General features: G+C 42.1%; 2 protein-coding genes across 6 annotated transcripts in view; both read left to right on the forward strand.

The window, feature by feature from the left end:
* The window catches only part of pknox2 (pbx/knotted 1 homeobox 2), a 98,235-nt gene extending 95,384 nt beyond the window's left edge, over positions 1 to 2,851 (forward strand). For all 4 annotated transcript variants that reach the window (XM_083780465.1, XM_083780468.1, XM_083780466.1 and 1 more), the window contains exon 12: positions 176 to 2,851. In XM_083780465.1, coding sequence (XP_083636591.1) covers positions 176 to 435 — 260 coding nt within the window. In that variant the 3' untranslated portion in view covers positions 436 to 2,851. The remainder of the gene's footprint in view (positions 1 to 175) is intronic.
* A 2,495-nt stretch (positions 2,852 to 5,346) lies between these two features.
* Positions 5,347 to 13,545, forward strand: LOC310864220 (pannexin-3-like). 2 transcript variants are annotated; one of them, XM_083772821.1, is made up of 5 exons: positions 5,347 to 5,534; positions 9,374 to 9,516; positions 11,008 to 11,222; positions 11,377 to 12,128; positions 12,636 to 13,545. In XM_083772821.1, the coding sequence occupies exons 1-5, from the start codon at positions 5,351 to 5,353 to the stop codon at positions 12,692 to 12,694; spliced, it is 1,353 nt and encodes a 450-aa protein (XP_083628947.1). In that variant the 5' UTR covers positions 5,347 to 5,350; the 3' UTR covers positions 12,695 to 13,545. The 2 variants fall into 2 exon arrangements, with proteins under 2 accessions (XP_083628947.1, XP_083628946.1); XM_083772820.1 differs by having other exon boundaries at positions 11,377 to 13,545.
* The last annotated feature ends 419 nt before the right edge of the window (positions 13,546 to 13,964 follow it).

Consider the following 13,964-nt stretch of genomic DNA (forward strand, 5'->3'; position numbering starts at 1 on the left):
TCTGCTATTTTCATAGCGCAACACCCGAGCACGACCACACATAAAATGACTTGTCTTTTAATTCTACTGGAGCTCTTCTCCACTGGGCCTTCCCTAACATTTTAGTCTAGTGTTTATTTGTTATAAGAAAGGGTTTGAGAAGCACTGAGATTCTAACGTGTTGCTCTCCACCCAGACCCGTTGGGCATGGACGGACTGCAGCCACTGTCGTCAGACTCTGCCACCCTGGCCATGCAGCAGGCCATGCTGGGGGCAGACGACTCCATGGACGGCACCGAGGACGAAGAGGAGGAAGAGGAGGAGGAAGAGATGGAGGAGGAGGAGGAGGAGGAGGAAGAGGAGGAAGATGACCTGGATGGAGTGGAGGAGAGCGGCGGGGGGAGAGGTGGAGGGAGGAGAGACCTGAGTATGGAGCACAGAGAAGACCTGGAATAGGGGGGAGAGAGAGGGAGAGAGAGAGAGAGCGGACAAGGATGACGTTAACTTTGACCTCGGTTTCCACATTGTTTGGCGAATGTCAAAAAGAAAATGGTAACACTTGAGAGCATTCGAGGGCATATTAGGTTTTCTATGAATTTGTGGAATTTCAAAGGCTCCTAGAGACTTCTTGGGAAGAGCAGATTGGAGTCTAATCAGACTACAACGAGTGTCATTATTATGATGGGGAAAAAAAGTTGTTGATGAATATGTGTTGCATCATCGTACGTTTGTACTTGCCCATACAAAGAGCACTAATAGTTTGGATAGTAACATGCTTTTATTTTTGGTGCCAAACACTTTTTGTTACCACAGTTAGTTCTGACCACGCATGGTGATTGGCTGAGAGGCATTATCATCATATCTCCCAATGACAACACTCCTAATGCACCCACCTTACGTCACCTGGAACCTAGCAAAGGATGCCGCCAGCGTTTTGTCACCTTTTCTTCAATTTCTAATGATACATCAATACTGAAACTGGTATAATAGCAATAATACACTCGAGGTCATGCTATATTTTGATATTGTGTTCCATGATGGCTCTCCCTCCCCTGTATTATTGCTTAAATGCCCCAAGGTGGCGAGGTTAAAGTACAGTGTATCAGTTTTTATCCCTTATAGGATTTTCTAGAATATATGACAGAAAGAACTACTGTGTACACAGAATGAATACTTCAGGTTGGTTGTTCCTGCCTACATGTTTCATGACTGAAACTTAATCACAGAAGGAAACAATCAGGCCCATGAAGTAATTATTTTTTACTTCATCTACTTTATATATACTTTATATTGTAAGTGGGGAAACCGCAAACTATAACATGCAAAAAAGAATGGACCGAGAACCTGATACTTATGGATGGCAGACTCATTTAAATAATTTCGCATTAAAATGTTTGAAACTGAATATCATGTTTCACAGTACAATGGTGGAAATACAAAAGTACAAAAGAGCCCATAGTACAGTACTTAAACTTTTCATTTGTAATGGCTGAAATACAGAAATTACAACTGACAGTCTGCACTTTAAACTCTTGTCAATGTGGCATTTTGTGTCCCAAATGATTAAAATCACAGAGCCTAGAAAACAAAACAACATGAAATAAAAAATAATGTTACTCTCCAAACAGTTATGGAGCTTACTGAAATATATTTGCTTCCACTGTTTGAACATTCATTCACGCCTTTTAAATGACTCATAGGTTCTCAGGTTAAATAAGGCTTCATTCTATGTTTCTTCTTGTGAATGAAAAATGCACTCATTGCTGCAGCAAAACTTATTGAGCATGACTTTTGAAATAATGTAAATTTGTTTCTACTTCTCCCATGAGCAAAAACCTGAATCAGTAAACCAGTGTATACTGACTGCACAAAATGTGTATATTGAATTTTACATTATGTCTTCATTATGGTGTTTAAGGTTTGCATATTTATTCAGTTTCTCCACCTGATCTCAGAGGGTGACTGAAGAAACAACTAGTTGCTTATGTTTATAGGTATTACAAAGTTTTCTGAATGAGACCTAACTGGCAGCCATGCATATACTTGACTTCAGCCATTAACCACTTGAACCCATAGCATCCCTCCCTATTCTGGGGCTAACATTTGGCGAACATAGCAGATGCACAAGCTCACAATGCTTCGCAAATTGACACATTGTGAGCATGTAGATAGGCTATTTTCAATGAAGATATTAGCAAAATCAGGAGGGAGCCTAGTATACAGCCCTTGGGAATCTGGTCAACTTAAAACCTATGGTTTAAGTCACAAGTGATTGTTTTGATGTTTTCAAGATCACTTTTATATTTCTTGTGACTTGGGATGATATCTCCACAAGGGAGAATGGTAAACAAGGCCAGCCACCATACACTTTCTCAATGGCACCCAGATGAACATACAGGGAGGAGTACGTAGGGAGAGGCAATGACCATGTGATCCCCATTGTTTGTTGACAACCAATGGCATTTACTGACAAACAGCTGCAAGCAAGAAGACGATTTTGAGTTGAAGGAGGAAGAAAACAGTCCCGGCTCCTCAAATTATATCTCTCAATTTTATGTGAAGGATTTGAGAAGAAACTGTGAAACAGTCTCAGCTTCTCTGCTTTGTGCTTAAAAACAAAGCGACACAAAATGGAGACGCTTGTTTCTAATGTGAAGATGTCTAGAAAAGAAAACCATGTTATTGAATGTTCTGACTGTTCATCGTGAAGTATGTTCTACATTAATATTCTTTTTTCTTTCTTTTTTTTGGACTGCTTTTTTTAATGGATCTTCCAGAGCAAGTGACAATAGAAATATTTTTATTTTGTTTGTACACTTTGTTGTCATAATCTATTGTGTTTCAATAGACCAACTTTAATAATTAAAACATGTAAAGCTAAGCATTCTGGTTGAATGATATTAACAAGCAGAAGCTACACATTTACTGTGGCGGTACATATACATGGTGGAATCCAATCCAGAGCGCTGCGTTAGCATAGAGCTGTAAGGGTTAAATGTTGTACCACGTAGTTGCCACAGTAGTTGCCAGAGTAGGCTGTTTGGCTGTGGGGGGACCAGCTGAACAGAGCAATAGAAAGAATAGAAAAGCGGAGTAGAACATTTCTGACATAAGACATGAATATAAAGCTAGCCTTCTCCAAAAAAACGTTTAAGGTTTGGTCTGGTTGGGGGTGCAGGGGGGCTCTGGTCCTGTCTCACTCCAGGGACATACTGTATATATCCAGATTACAGAGTTACAGTACTTTAGGCGTCTAAATATTGGCCCATGCTTCCTGTCACATGTCTAGGATTCCACCCACTGGTTAGCCTACTGCATGCCTATGATTTCAGCCTGCTTGGCGGGCACCACCCAAATGCTGTCCCACCTTTTCACTCTGGCAGGGCCAATACAAGCACAACTTTATTCCAAAGGGATTTTGAAAACATCAACACAGTAAAATCCTCAGTGTTGATTTTAAATCATTTACACATGGATAAATTAACACTACTCGCAAGAGTCGCAATACAACCAGCATTTCTGATTTTGTTTATCTATGATGGCATACAGTATTAGCGACAAAACAAATTATTATATTATATTCAATGGAAGATTTTATTAATTGCATTCCCCCCCCCCCCCCCCCCCAGATAGCCTATATATTATTCAATGCAAGGCTCACGGAAACGTCCAAAGTAGCCATAGTTGCTGGAACAATTTTTTTTGTTCCAGTAATAAGCTAATTAGTAAGTATTCATGAACAACTGTCACATTGCTGTTTTCTGCCTTCATTTTCAAGCCACACAGATGGGGTGCCATGTTGACATACGTAGCCTACCTCCCACCATCTCACATCCAAACCAAATGTTCATACTGTATCTACCAGTGCAAATGCAATAACCTGTTGAATTATTTCCTTTTGTTTTTAAACCCTCTAGACTTCGTAAACTGGACCTGAGTAGGCTCTGTCTGTTTTTCCCCCGTCTACACCAAATCTCTTCGCCAAGAATCGCTGATTGACAAGCTCAGCGCTGTGGCGCGTTACGGGGCTTGTAGATCTGCTATTTCTGGCTACTGTTCCGCCCATGGATTATGGATGCTGGGGTTCAAGCGGTTAATTCAGTGCTGCGTTTCACACGGTCAAATCCATGGAATTAAATGGCAGCTGATTCATGAGCAGCAACATGGCTTTCTCTGAAGCTCTGACATTCACATGAACAAAAAGGTCAGACACAGCCTTTGCACCATCCATGATTGTACAGGATGCAGCAGCAGCTCTGAGGCTAAAGTGTAGTAAAAATAGGCTGGTGAATGACAGAGGCAGCAAAAGCCACTTGCAGTGGCCAAATGGTTTGAAGCGTATACCACAGCCATACAGCATGTTTAACGGAATGGGCGTGCACACACACACACACACACACACACACACACACACACCCTCACACACACACACACACACCCTCACACACACACACACACACACACACACACACACACACACACACACACACACACACACACACACACACACACACACACACACACACACACACACACACACACAGTGCTGGAGGTCTGCTAACAGTGCCATCTGGGCTCCAACATGTTCCCAGATGTCCTTCTCTTTAATTAGAGACAGACCTGGCTCGGCTTGGCCGGGTCCAACCCAGATTCAACCTCTCATTTAACAAGGCCCTCCCTAAATACTTAAGGCCCTTTCCAACAGCATTCTGGTCCTTAGAGCGACATACTGTAACTGTAACAGACTTTCAATTGGAGTCACCGATCAAAGCGTGGAGAACATACGGTAAGGTGATGAAAGTACTTTTTTCCATGTTTTATAGCTTTTGCATGAAACATTACAATGATATATGTATTGCATTGTGGAAAGGATTTTCTTTTTTGGGATAATGTTAATTTTGCTATTGGTTGGTCACTTTATAGCAGCACAAAGAAACGGACAAAATGGCACTTGAAGAAAACAGGTCCACAGTACATGGTCTGAAATTGACTGTAACCCGACCACTACTGTGAATTGGTTACCGGAAACCACATAAGCCTTAGCTTATATGTTCTTGTATGACAAAGAAAATAGATGATCTGCAAGGCCACAACACGTCACACTGTGAGCTTGTAGATCTGCTATTTTCTCTAATCTCTAATTTTTTATAATGTGGAAAGTTTTGAAATGTCTTTGAAAACCTTTTTTTGAAAGATTGTTTTTAATACAGCCATGCCCTAATTGAATATACCACCATGGTTCACCTCCCAATGCATCAATGAATGGACCATTGTAAGCTCTTTGAGTAAGTACTCTGTGCATATAGAAAAGCACTATAAAAATGAAATCCATTAATGAAACGGCTCTCCTTTTGGCTGGACAGGCGTCAACATGTCCATCGCCAGCGCGGCCGCCAGGGCCATGCTCTCCGACGCCCTGCTCCAGGAGGGCTCCCCCACCAACCGTCTCACACACCTGGAGCTGGAGCTACCGCTGGACAAGGTCATCAAGTTTGTGTCGGTCGGCCTGCCACTGCTTCTGGTCTCCATGGCCTTCGCCCGCGAGGTCTCCCTTGGTGAGCATGCAGCACCACTTATTGTTGTATAGGCCTACACTTTTCAAATGGGTTTTTCACTGGTGTAAAGTAACCAAGTACATTTACTTAAGTACGGTACCATTTTGAGGTGTTTGTAGTTTACTTGAGTGTTTCCAATTTCCAATACTTTTACTTAATGAAAGTATAGTCTCATGCAAATGCGACGCGTTGTGAGCTTGTAGATCTGCTATTTGTGCTACTTTTGAAACATTTTGAAAGTGGTTAAGTCTGTCTGTGGGTTTAACCAATGAAAAGTATTAACAAGAGCTTGTGACAAAAAACTGCACTGGATCCAATGCAACACAGGTTCTTGTATTTTCAGTTCCCTGAACAGTAGCCGATTTGGATAGATGGTTTTCACCAGACAGCGATGAATATATTTTCTATCCCCCCCCCCCCCCCCCACACACACACACACACATACTGTACACTTGTGAAGCCTACTGGCTTTGTGGTCTTTCTTCACAATGTGCCATTATTTAGTGCACATTCTGCAATTGACTGCAGAAAGTGGAAGGCCAACGACAACAACAAGGCTGTTGGTTCGTGGACTTCATTTACTTTACTTGCTTCAACTGAACTTACAAGAAAGGGATATATTGAGAACATAAACATGCACACATATTATTCATGAGGCTTAGAATATTGAAATTAATATTTATGCACATCATCTATTCCAAACTTAAAAAGCAAAGAACCCTATATTCTGTGGTCATTGAGATGTGTATTTCGGGAAATAATTCTAGAGCTTGGGAGCCAACTCAACGCTGACTTCAGCATTTGTGAATGTAAACAGGTCTTGGAAATAAGATGCTTTTCAGCTGAGCATTGCAAAACTACTGTAATGGCTGTGTGTTTATTTATTATCTGTCAGTCTGACTCTGTATAAAGTCACTGTCTGCAAATGTGCCCACCAGAGGGACGTGCATTCTGTTTAGCAAATCCTACATGGCCTTGCTTGACCTAGCATGTAGTATTGTTTTCTTCTTTTCATTCCAAATTAACAACATTATCCCCAAATAAACACACCAGCCCTATCTCTTTCTAATGGCTAATAGACTGAAAATGAATAGCAGATCTATTGTGCTAAGTAGGCTACGCGTCATATTTGCAACATGTTGTGATCAGCTTATTCTCTGTTCGTGAATCGTACAACAAAGCATAAATCAGGCTTCATACACCACAGTGTCTGCCAAAGTCTACAGCCAGGGAGGCTGACTCCCTTGACTTTGAGTTACTCCCCCCCCTCCGTGCTGGTCCACAATCAGCCTTCGCCTGATGCTAATTGCCATGGGATGATTGAGAGCAGCGTTCACTAACACTGGCGCTCTGTAATTACATGCAGGCTCCTTGTGCGGCGGCTCCCTCTATTTGAGTCAAATGAGAGGATGTGTTGATTAGCCAGAGAGCGTGGAACATGACGCGGTGCTGCTGGGGAACGCAACTAAAGTGATGGATCTTGGCTGCCTAATCTTTGGCGGTGTCAGTTTCACAACAGCCCCTGATTGTGCTGACTGGTGTGTCTGGCTCGCTTGCACCTGGATCCTCAGCCAACATTTTTGTACAAAGCACAAAATGTGAGGATAAAATGGAAATAATGTTAATAATTGAGACATGGGTGTATGAGACAGTTGAGGTGGCGGAGATTACAGCACACTTGCCTCTGCCAAATCACTCAAACACCCCATTTTTTTATTATGTTGATTATTGTCAACACGAATGACACTATACACACATACTCACACTCACAGCACATGCATGCCTGCTCTGATACAGTCACTTATTTTCAACCGACAGTGAGGAGTTTCACTGTGAATGTGTAATGCATGTGGAGGTTCATGCTATCTCCACAGCCACAAGGACACAATCCTGTTTCCATCTGAGATGACAATAGAAACAAACCCGGCCGTCCCTCCATGCATGGTGGTTCACAAGTGTTTTAACCTCTATGCCTGCACCCGGATGCCCAGCAAACAGACAGTCCACAGTTAAAAATGAAGACAAATTGTCCAAGATTTGTTTAATTACAGATAAAGTTGGCTGCCAGTAAGGACTGACAATGAATGGCATCTCGGTGACAATTTGGCCCTCTTCCATGGCAGATCTTTCATCTGACTGGTCCTCTCCATTAACCTATGTACATAAGCCCTGGCTGCCAATACAATCAGTGGTTGGTGCCTGCCAAGTTGTTAAAATCCCTGTACCTAAAGTCCCAGATGAGAGAAGCCTCTTCAAAGCTATACAGATAGGCCTACTGCAGAATGATACATAGTGTATCATACACTATATAGTGGCCTGCAAATGCCCCACATACAGTATAGTGAACAGATACTGTATGCCGGTCATTTGTTTATTGTCAACTGCTTAGATTTAGGCTACTACTGGTCTCAATTAGAATCCGATCATCCGTTAGTAACCTAGTATTGTAAATTAGTATTAGTTAGTATATGCATGGATATTTAGAGATAGTTCATGGCAGATCTAAAAACAGCCTACATAGTTTTGGCGAACAACAAACTGGCAGTGAGCCTGCTAGTATACATTTTTTTTAACTTGGGCACACCTCTCTGCCACATTTACAACGAACAATATCCTCATCAGCAATAACAACATTTAATATGTTTAACCATACTATACCTGTTGCCACGACAACGGATATCGCGTATAGTGACGTCACGGATGTTGCCCCGACAACGGATAGCACGGATAGACGTCACATAGAAATAGTGCTAGAGTGAGGTTCAATTGCAAGAGTTGAATACGTTACGAAACCTACAGCAGAGCAGAGCTTGCCATTACACCACCACTTAAACAATAGTTGATCGGTGTACTCCAGGGCCCTATACTAGGTACCTTCCTTTTTCCCCTCAATCAATCCCAAATCTCTTCATTGAAAAGATCAATCTACAAGCTCACAACACGTCACTTTGCGGTGCATTTTGAGCTTGTAGATGTGCTATTGTTGCCAAATGTTTCCCCAAAGAAGAGGGACTCTAGGGTTCATGTGGTTAAACAAATGCTTGAACCATTGTTAAGACAAAGTGGCTTTGGATAAAGAGCGTCTGATAAAAGCCTAGATTTTTGTAAATGCCTGATCCACAGATTAACAGTAGGCTAATGTGTTTCCATTCCATATGTGATGTGATGCAGGCTGTCCTTGCACAACACTACACATACTGTAATGCACACTCCAACACACACACACACACACACACACACACACACACACACACACACACACACACACACACACACACACACACACACACACACACACTGTACAGTAACGTGTACACTTGACCATGTAGTTTCTTGTAATGAGTTGGATGGGCTAGATGAATCATCTGCTGATAGTATGTTTGTGCTTTTAGAGTGCTGGGTATGGGTATGTGTGGTGGCTACTTGTAAAATAAGAAGCTACATCTTCTCTTAAAGCTCTGAAGTGGAGGGGCCACACCCATGTGTGTTGCCTCCCAGCCTCGTGCTCCACCCGTGTGAGATGAGAGATGGGTGTGGAACACGGCTTCAAGTGGTTGGGCCATATGTGGCTAAACTAAGGTGAACTAAATATACCGTAGAGAAGCACAATTTTGGAATCGAGGGCCCGCAGCTCTTAAATGTGAGGTTGCCATTTGAGAACATGTGATTTCTCTTGTTTTTCAATGAAAAGCATCGATGCACAAGTCCATACAGTATATTCAGTAGGCACACTATGCTGCAGTGTACAGTATGTGTATAAATAACTAATGGACTGTATGCATGAAGCTTAAAGGAATTTATATCAATATCTAATCTAACACATATTGTTTATTCTCCAGGGCCACAGATAACCTGTTTTCCTCCAAGCAACTTCTCAATCAAGCAGGCCAGCTACATAGACACATACTGTTGGGACTCCCTCATGCATCACGAGTTTGACACCAGTGGAAACTTTGAGGAACGCTCTCTCTGGGTGCACAAAGTAAGTTGAGTTGAGAAATTATAATTATTATAATGACTTTGTTGTTTAGAGGGAATTCTTTGGGGTATATTTAAATCAACAGACACTTTGCAAAGCTGTAAAGAAAAGTTCCTGGATTATTGTTATTGTGCTTATTGATTAGGATCCCCATTAGCTGGTGCATAACAACAGTTATCTTCACGGGGTCCACACTAATTGGAGTTGCTGTTTGTCTTAGGTTGTCAGCGTTCATTATATTTGGTTGTGTTATATTGTGTTTCATTATTATGCGTTATTATGAGTTCAATCAACACTTTAGAATGTACTGTACAGTGTATCGTAGGGTGGCCGATAGCGATGGAAGTCACACCTCAAACTAATTGGACTCTTTGCTAGGTGTAATGTGAATGCACACAATTCAGTCATCTCCACACACATTTGGAGCCTCCTAATAACATGATTATTTATTGTGTCTTGTTCTTATTTCCCTGTGGCTAACTACCATACAGTTAAGGACTATTCATAAAAACAAATGGAGAGATGTGTTGTGTGAGCGGTGACCACCGCAGCGTGACGTCATGTTGTAGTTTTAGATGTGTTGTGTGAGCGGTGACCACCGCAGCGTGACGTCATGTTGTAGTTTTAGATGTGTTGTGTGAGCGGTGACCACCGCAGCGTGACGTCATGTTGTAGTTTTAGATGTGTTGTGTGAGCGGTGACCACCGCAGCGTGACGTCATGTTGTAGTTTTAGATGTGTTGTGTGAGCGGTGACCACAGCAGCGTGACGTCATGTTGTAGTTTTAGATGTGTTGTGTGAGCGGTGACCACCGCAGCGTGACGTCATGTTGTAGTTTTAGATGTGTTGTGTGAGCAGTGACCACCGCAGCGTGACGTCATGTTGTAGTTTTCGGTGGTCACCTCTTCACCGAAAACTGGACTATGAATAGGCCTTTACTGCACTCATAGGAAGCAGTGTGTTGATATACTGGGAAATAAATTACTTTGTTCTAATATGAACTTGGTTGTCATCTGGCCTACCATTGAGCCTGTAGCAGTCACACTAAAGGAGAAATGTTTCGTCATTTCGTCATTTAGCTACCCTAAAACAGATTGTAATTGTAGGGTGGCTACACTTCCAAATTGTTCTAGGGTAGCTAAAACATGGTGAAACATTTTCCTTTGCTGTGTGGACAGAGAATGACTACAATTTAAAATAAACACTGAGGTAAGCCTCCAGCAGTAAACCGGACTCTCCGCTCTCTGCCCTTTTGTTGCTAAAGCCTTTTCCAACTATTCGGTCTGTGAAATAATAAACGTGACATTCTAGATGTGGTGGTTGAATGTGTAATAGGCAGTTCTACAAAAATACCTTGATGATGAATAATAGAATAATAGGTTATTATTAAACCATCATTTTGTGTAACTCTCTGTTTTTCTTTTTCACTCTCATCCTCACTCCCATTTTCTTTTCCCTTCCTTTTCTCTCTCCCCCATTCTATACATCCGTCCAGATGTTCCCCTATTCTCTCCTGGCCATGGCAGTTCTGATGTACCTGCCGGCTCTCATCTGGCGCCAACTCGTCATGCCCACGCTGGGCTCAGACCTGCTCTTCATCATTGACGAGCTTGACAAGTCTTACAACCGCTCAGTCCGAATGGCCCAAAGCATTTTGGACATACGGCAGAACACCAAGAACCCACTCACTTTTCAGGCTGAGCTGGAGAGGTGAGTGCCTCAAGGCATATAGTGGATAGAAAACGTTTTGTCGTTGCCTGTCACAAGGTTACGTTCCAAGTTAAAACAATGCTGCTATTGGCATGTGTAAAAAATGGTTAAAATACAGAACTGATCTTATTTTTATTTGTTTTTGTTTTCCCAGGGCTAAAAGGAAGCGCTACTTTGAGTACCCCCTGTTGGAGCGATACATGCAGTGCAAGCATAACTCCTACTTCTTGGTTAGCATGCTTTTCTTGCGTGGCTTCCTGCTGCTCATATTCATGACTGCCGCCTGCCTCTATCTGGCCTACTTCCACCTCTCTGCCTTCCTGCAGGATGAGTTCAGTTGCTTCGTTCGCACGGGCATGCTGCGTGACCAGAACTGGATTCCAGAGCTGGTCCAATGTAAAATGACCGGCCAGCTGGTCTTCCAAGTCATAAGCGTTGCTAACGGTGCCATCTACGTGTTGTTAGGTCCTATCGTCCTGTTTAGCCTGGTGCGACTCTTCATCTGGGACACCACCTTCCTGTCTGTGTACGAGGTGCTTCCAGCCCTGGGCCTCATCAGCGGCCGCAAACTAGGTTGCCCGCTGAACGACCTCAACGTGCTGCTGCTCTTCCTGCGTGCCAACTGCGTGCATTTGAAGTCATACGGCCAGGTGAGGGCGTTGTGCTCACTGGCGCCACCTCAGGTGGGGAACAGTGGTCCGGGGCAGGGCCTGAGCCAGATGCTCACGCAAGAGGAGATTGAGGAGCGCGAGGAGGCCGCGCTGGAGCTGAAGGAGGAAGTGGAAGAGGCCAGAGAAGAGGGGAAGCTCAACCTTGTGGATATCATGACGATCCTGGGGGCAGCTCAGGGAAAAGTGGTCAACTGCAGTGAGCAGAGGCCCCTGGTGGAGGAGAATATGACCCTTGGTACCGTAACTCTTATCTACACTCTCAAACGCATTCTGCTAGTGGCCTGTTTTGTCTACATCACCTGGGGTGTCCAGAAAATTATTATGTGACTGCCTTTTACAGACTACAATTGCAAAATATAAAAAAAACAAAGAAAATAGATATTATGCTTGTATAAAGCAGTTCTTGCCCTGTAACTGAATGAGGTGAAAATCCAAATGGGCTTGAATAAACAACTTTGACAAAAACAGTTAGGCTACGTCTGTAAGAACACTAAATGGCTGGTACTCAAAGAGTACAGTAGTAACACACATTTGTAAAACAGAAACACTCTTGCTGCACACATTGACTTGTGCTTGATGCGCACAAAACTGAGTGTTCTATCCCTTCACTTTAAAATCAATATGTAGAGCCTTTATTTCTAAAAGGGTCTTTTGAGAAATTGAGAGCAATGGTGTAATGTAGGAAAACAGGTAGACTTTGTGGTACATCCCAGCCCTAACTGCCCTCTTTGTCTCTTCACAGAGCCAAACCACCAGGGGTACCATGAGTTGAAGGAGACTGCACCATTTAGTCATTACTAGGCCTCCTATGGACTGAACAATAAATGTGATATGATAGCTATCAGGGAGGTGGGGATCTGTATCTACGGTAGGCTACTGTAGTCACTAGTCACAATGACTTTGGAAACCAATGAAGGTTTTTTTTGTGACCTGAAGACCAAAAGCCTCCTTTAGAAGTACAGGTAAATGCTTTGTGGCAGGGGGGTGCCAATGGGTTTACTGTTTGACATACTGTATTCACTTTTATTTTATTTTTAATATTTTTTAGCATTGATACCTCTGAGTACATGTACTTGTCAACCACTGCAGACATATAACCACGAAGATTAAAGCTGATTGATTGATTGAAAACTTTTATTAGGAGTTTGAAAACAGTATGGCAGTACAGTGTGTTTCTGTTTCACCATTAATTTCCATACATTTTCATAAGCAGGTGCACAACTAATTCCTTAACACAAAAATTCTGTGATTCAAAGGTCAATAGTTTGAACCTTAACACTACCCTATGATGCAAATAAAATAATTTTGGTACAAATAAGTAACAGGTTGGGAGTATGTTGTGCAATGATACAGATAACTTGATAATAGACCTAAAATCATTCCAGTAACAGAGTTCTGCAGTTTATCAAATGTCCAGATATAAAAATAGGATGTCAGTGGTCAGTTTTCTTAGTGGTTGACTGTGTGCTTGTGCTAATAACAATAATGGTTCTCTACATTCTATGAAAAATAAATCATCCTTAAAGTCTTGACTTCTTTTAACTATTATTTACCATAGTAGTAGAATAAAATAAATAATAATATTGTTTTTGTCTTTTTGTAAATTATAATAAAATGCATTGTGGTTGTTAATAAATTAAGTTTTTACAGTATATGCATTGTCGCCATCATTGATAATCAGTGTACAGCTGGCAGCTATGTCAAAGGTGAAATCTATTGTATTGTAGGAAAAGATACATTTATTGACGACGTTTCGAGCCAAGGCTCTTCATCTGAGTTTGACCAGATGAAGAGCCTTGGCTCGAAACGTCGTCAATACATTTATCTTCTCTTCTCTTTTCCTATGTCACTTTTTGAACCCAGCACCTCCACGAAGTGATGTGCGTATTTTACTATAGTTTCTGAAGTTTGTGCAATACTTTCTGTAGTCACAACACCTGAAAATAATGTACTGTATGAAGATTTCATTGGAACATTATGCTACCGACCAGTATGTGTACAGTATGTGCTGGCCGTGCACATATTGTGTTATTCAAAAGCTGGACCAACTCTAAGCTCCTCCGAAGAGAAG

Source organism: Protomyctophum parallelum (assembly GCF_964188405.1).
Source record: "Protomyctophum parallelum genome assembly, chromosome: 1".
In the NCBI taxonomy this organism is placed as follows: Eukaryota; Metazoa; Chordata; class Actinopteri; order Myctophiformes; family Myctophidae; genus Protomyctophum; species Protomyctophum parallelum.

Excerpts from the sequence above, each read along its gene's own strand:
- LOC310864220 (XM_083772820.1), top strand. The coding sequence starts at position 5,351 with ATGTCCATCGCCAGCGCGGCCGCCAGGGCCATGCTCTCCGACGCCCTG. Across the intron at positions 9,517-11,007 it reads GCTCTCTCTGGGTGCACAAA|ATGTTCCCCTATTCTCTCCT; the intron begins GTAAGTTGAGTT and ends ACATCCGTCCAG. Across the intron at positions 11,223-11,376 it reads TTTCAGGCTGAGCTGGAGAG|GGCTAAAAGGAAGCGCTACT; the intron begins GTGAGTGCCTCA and ends TTGTTTTCCCAG.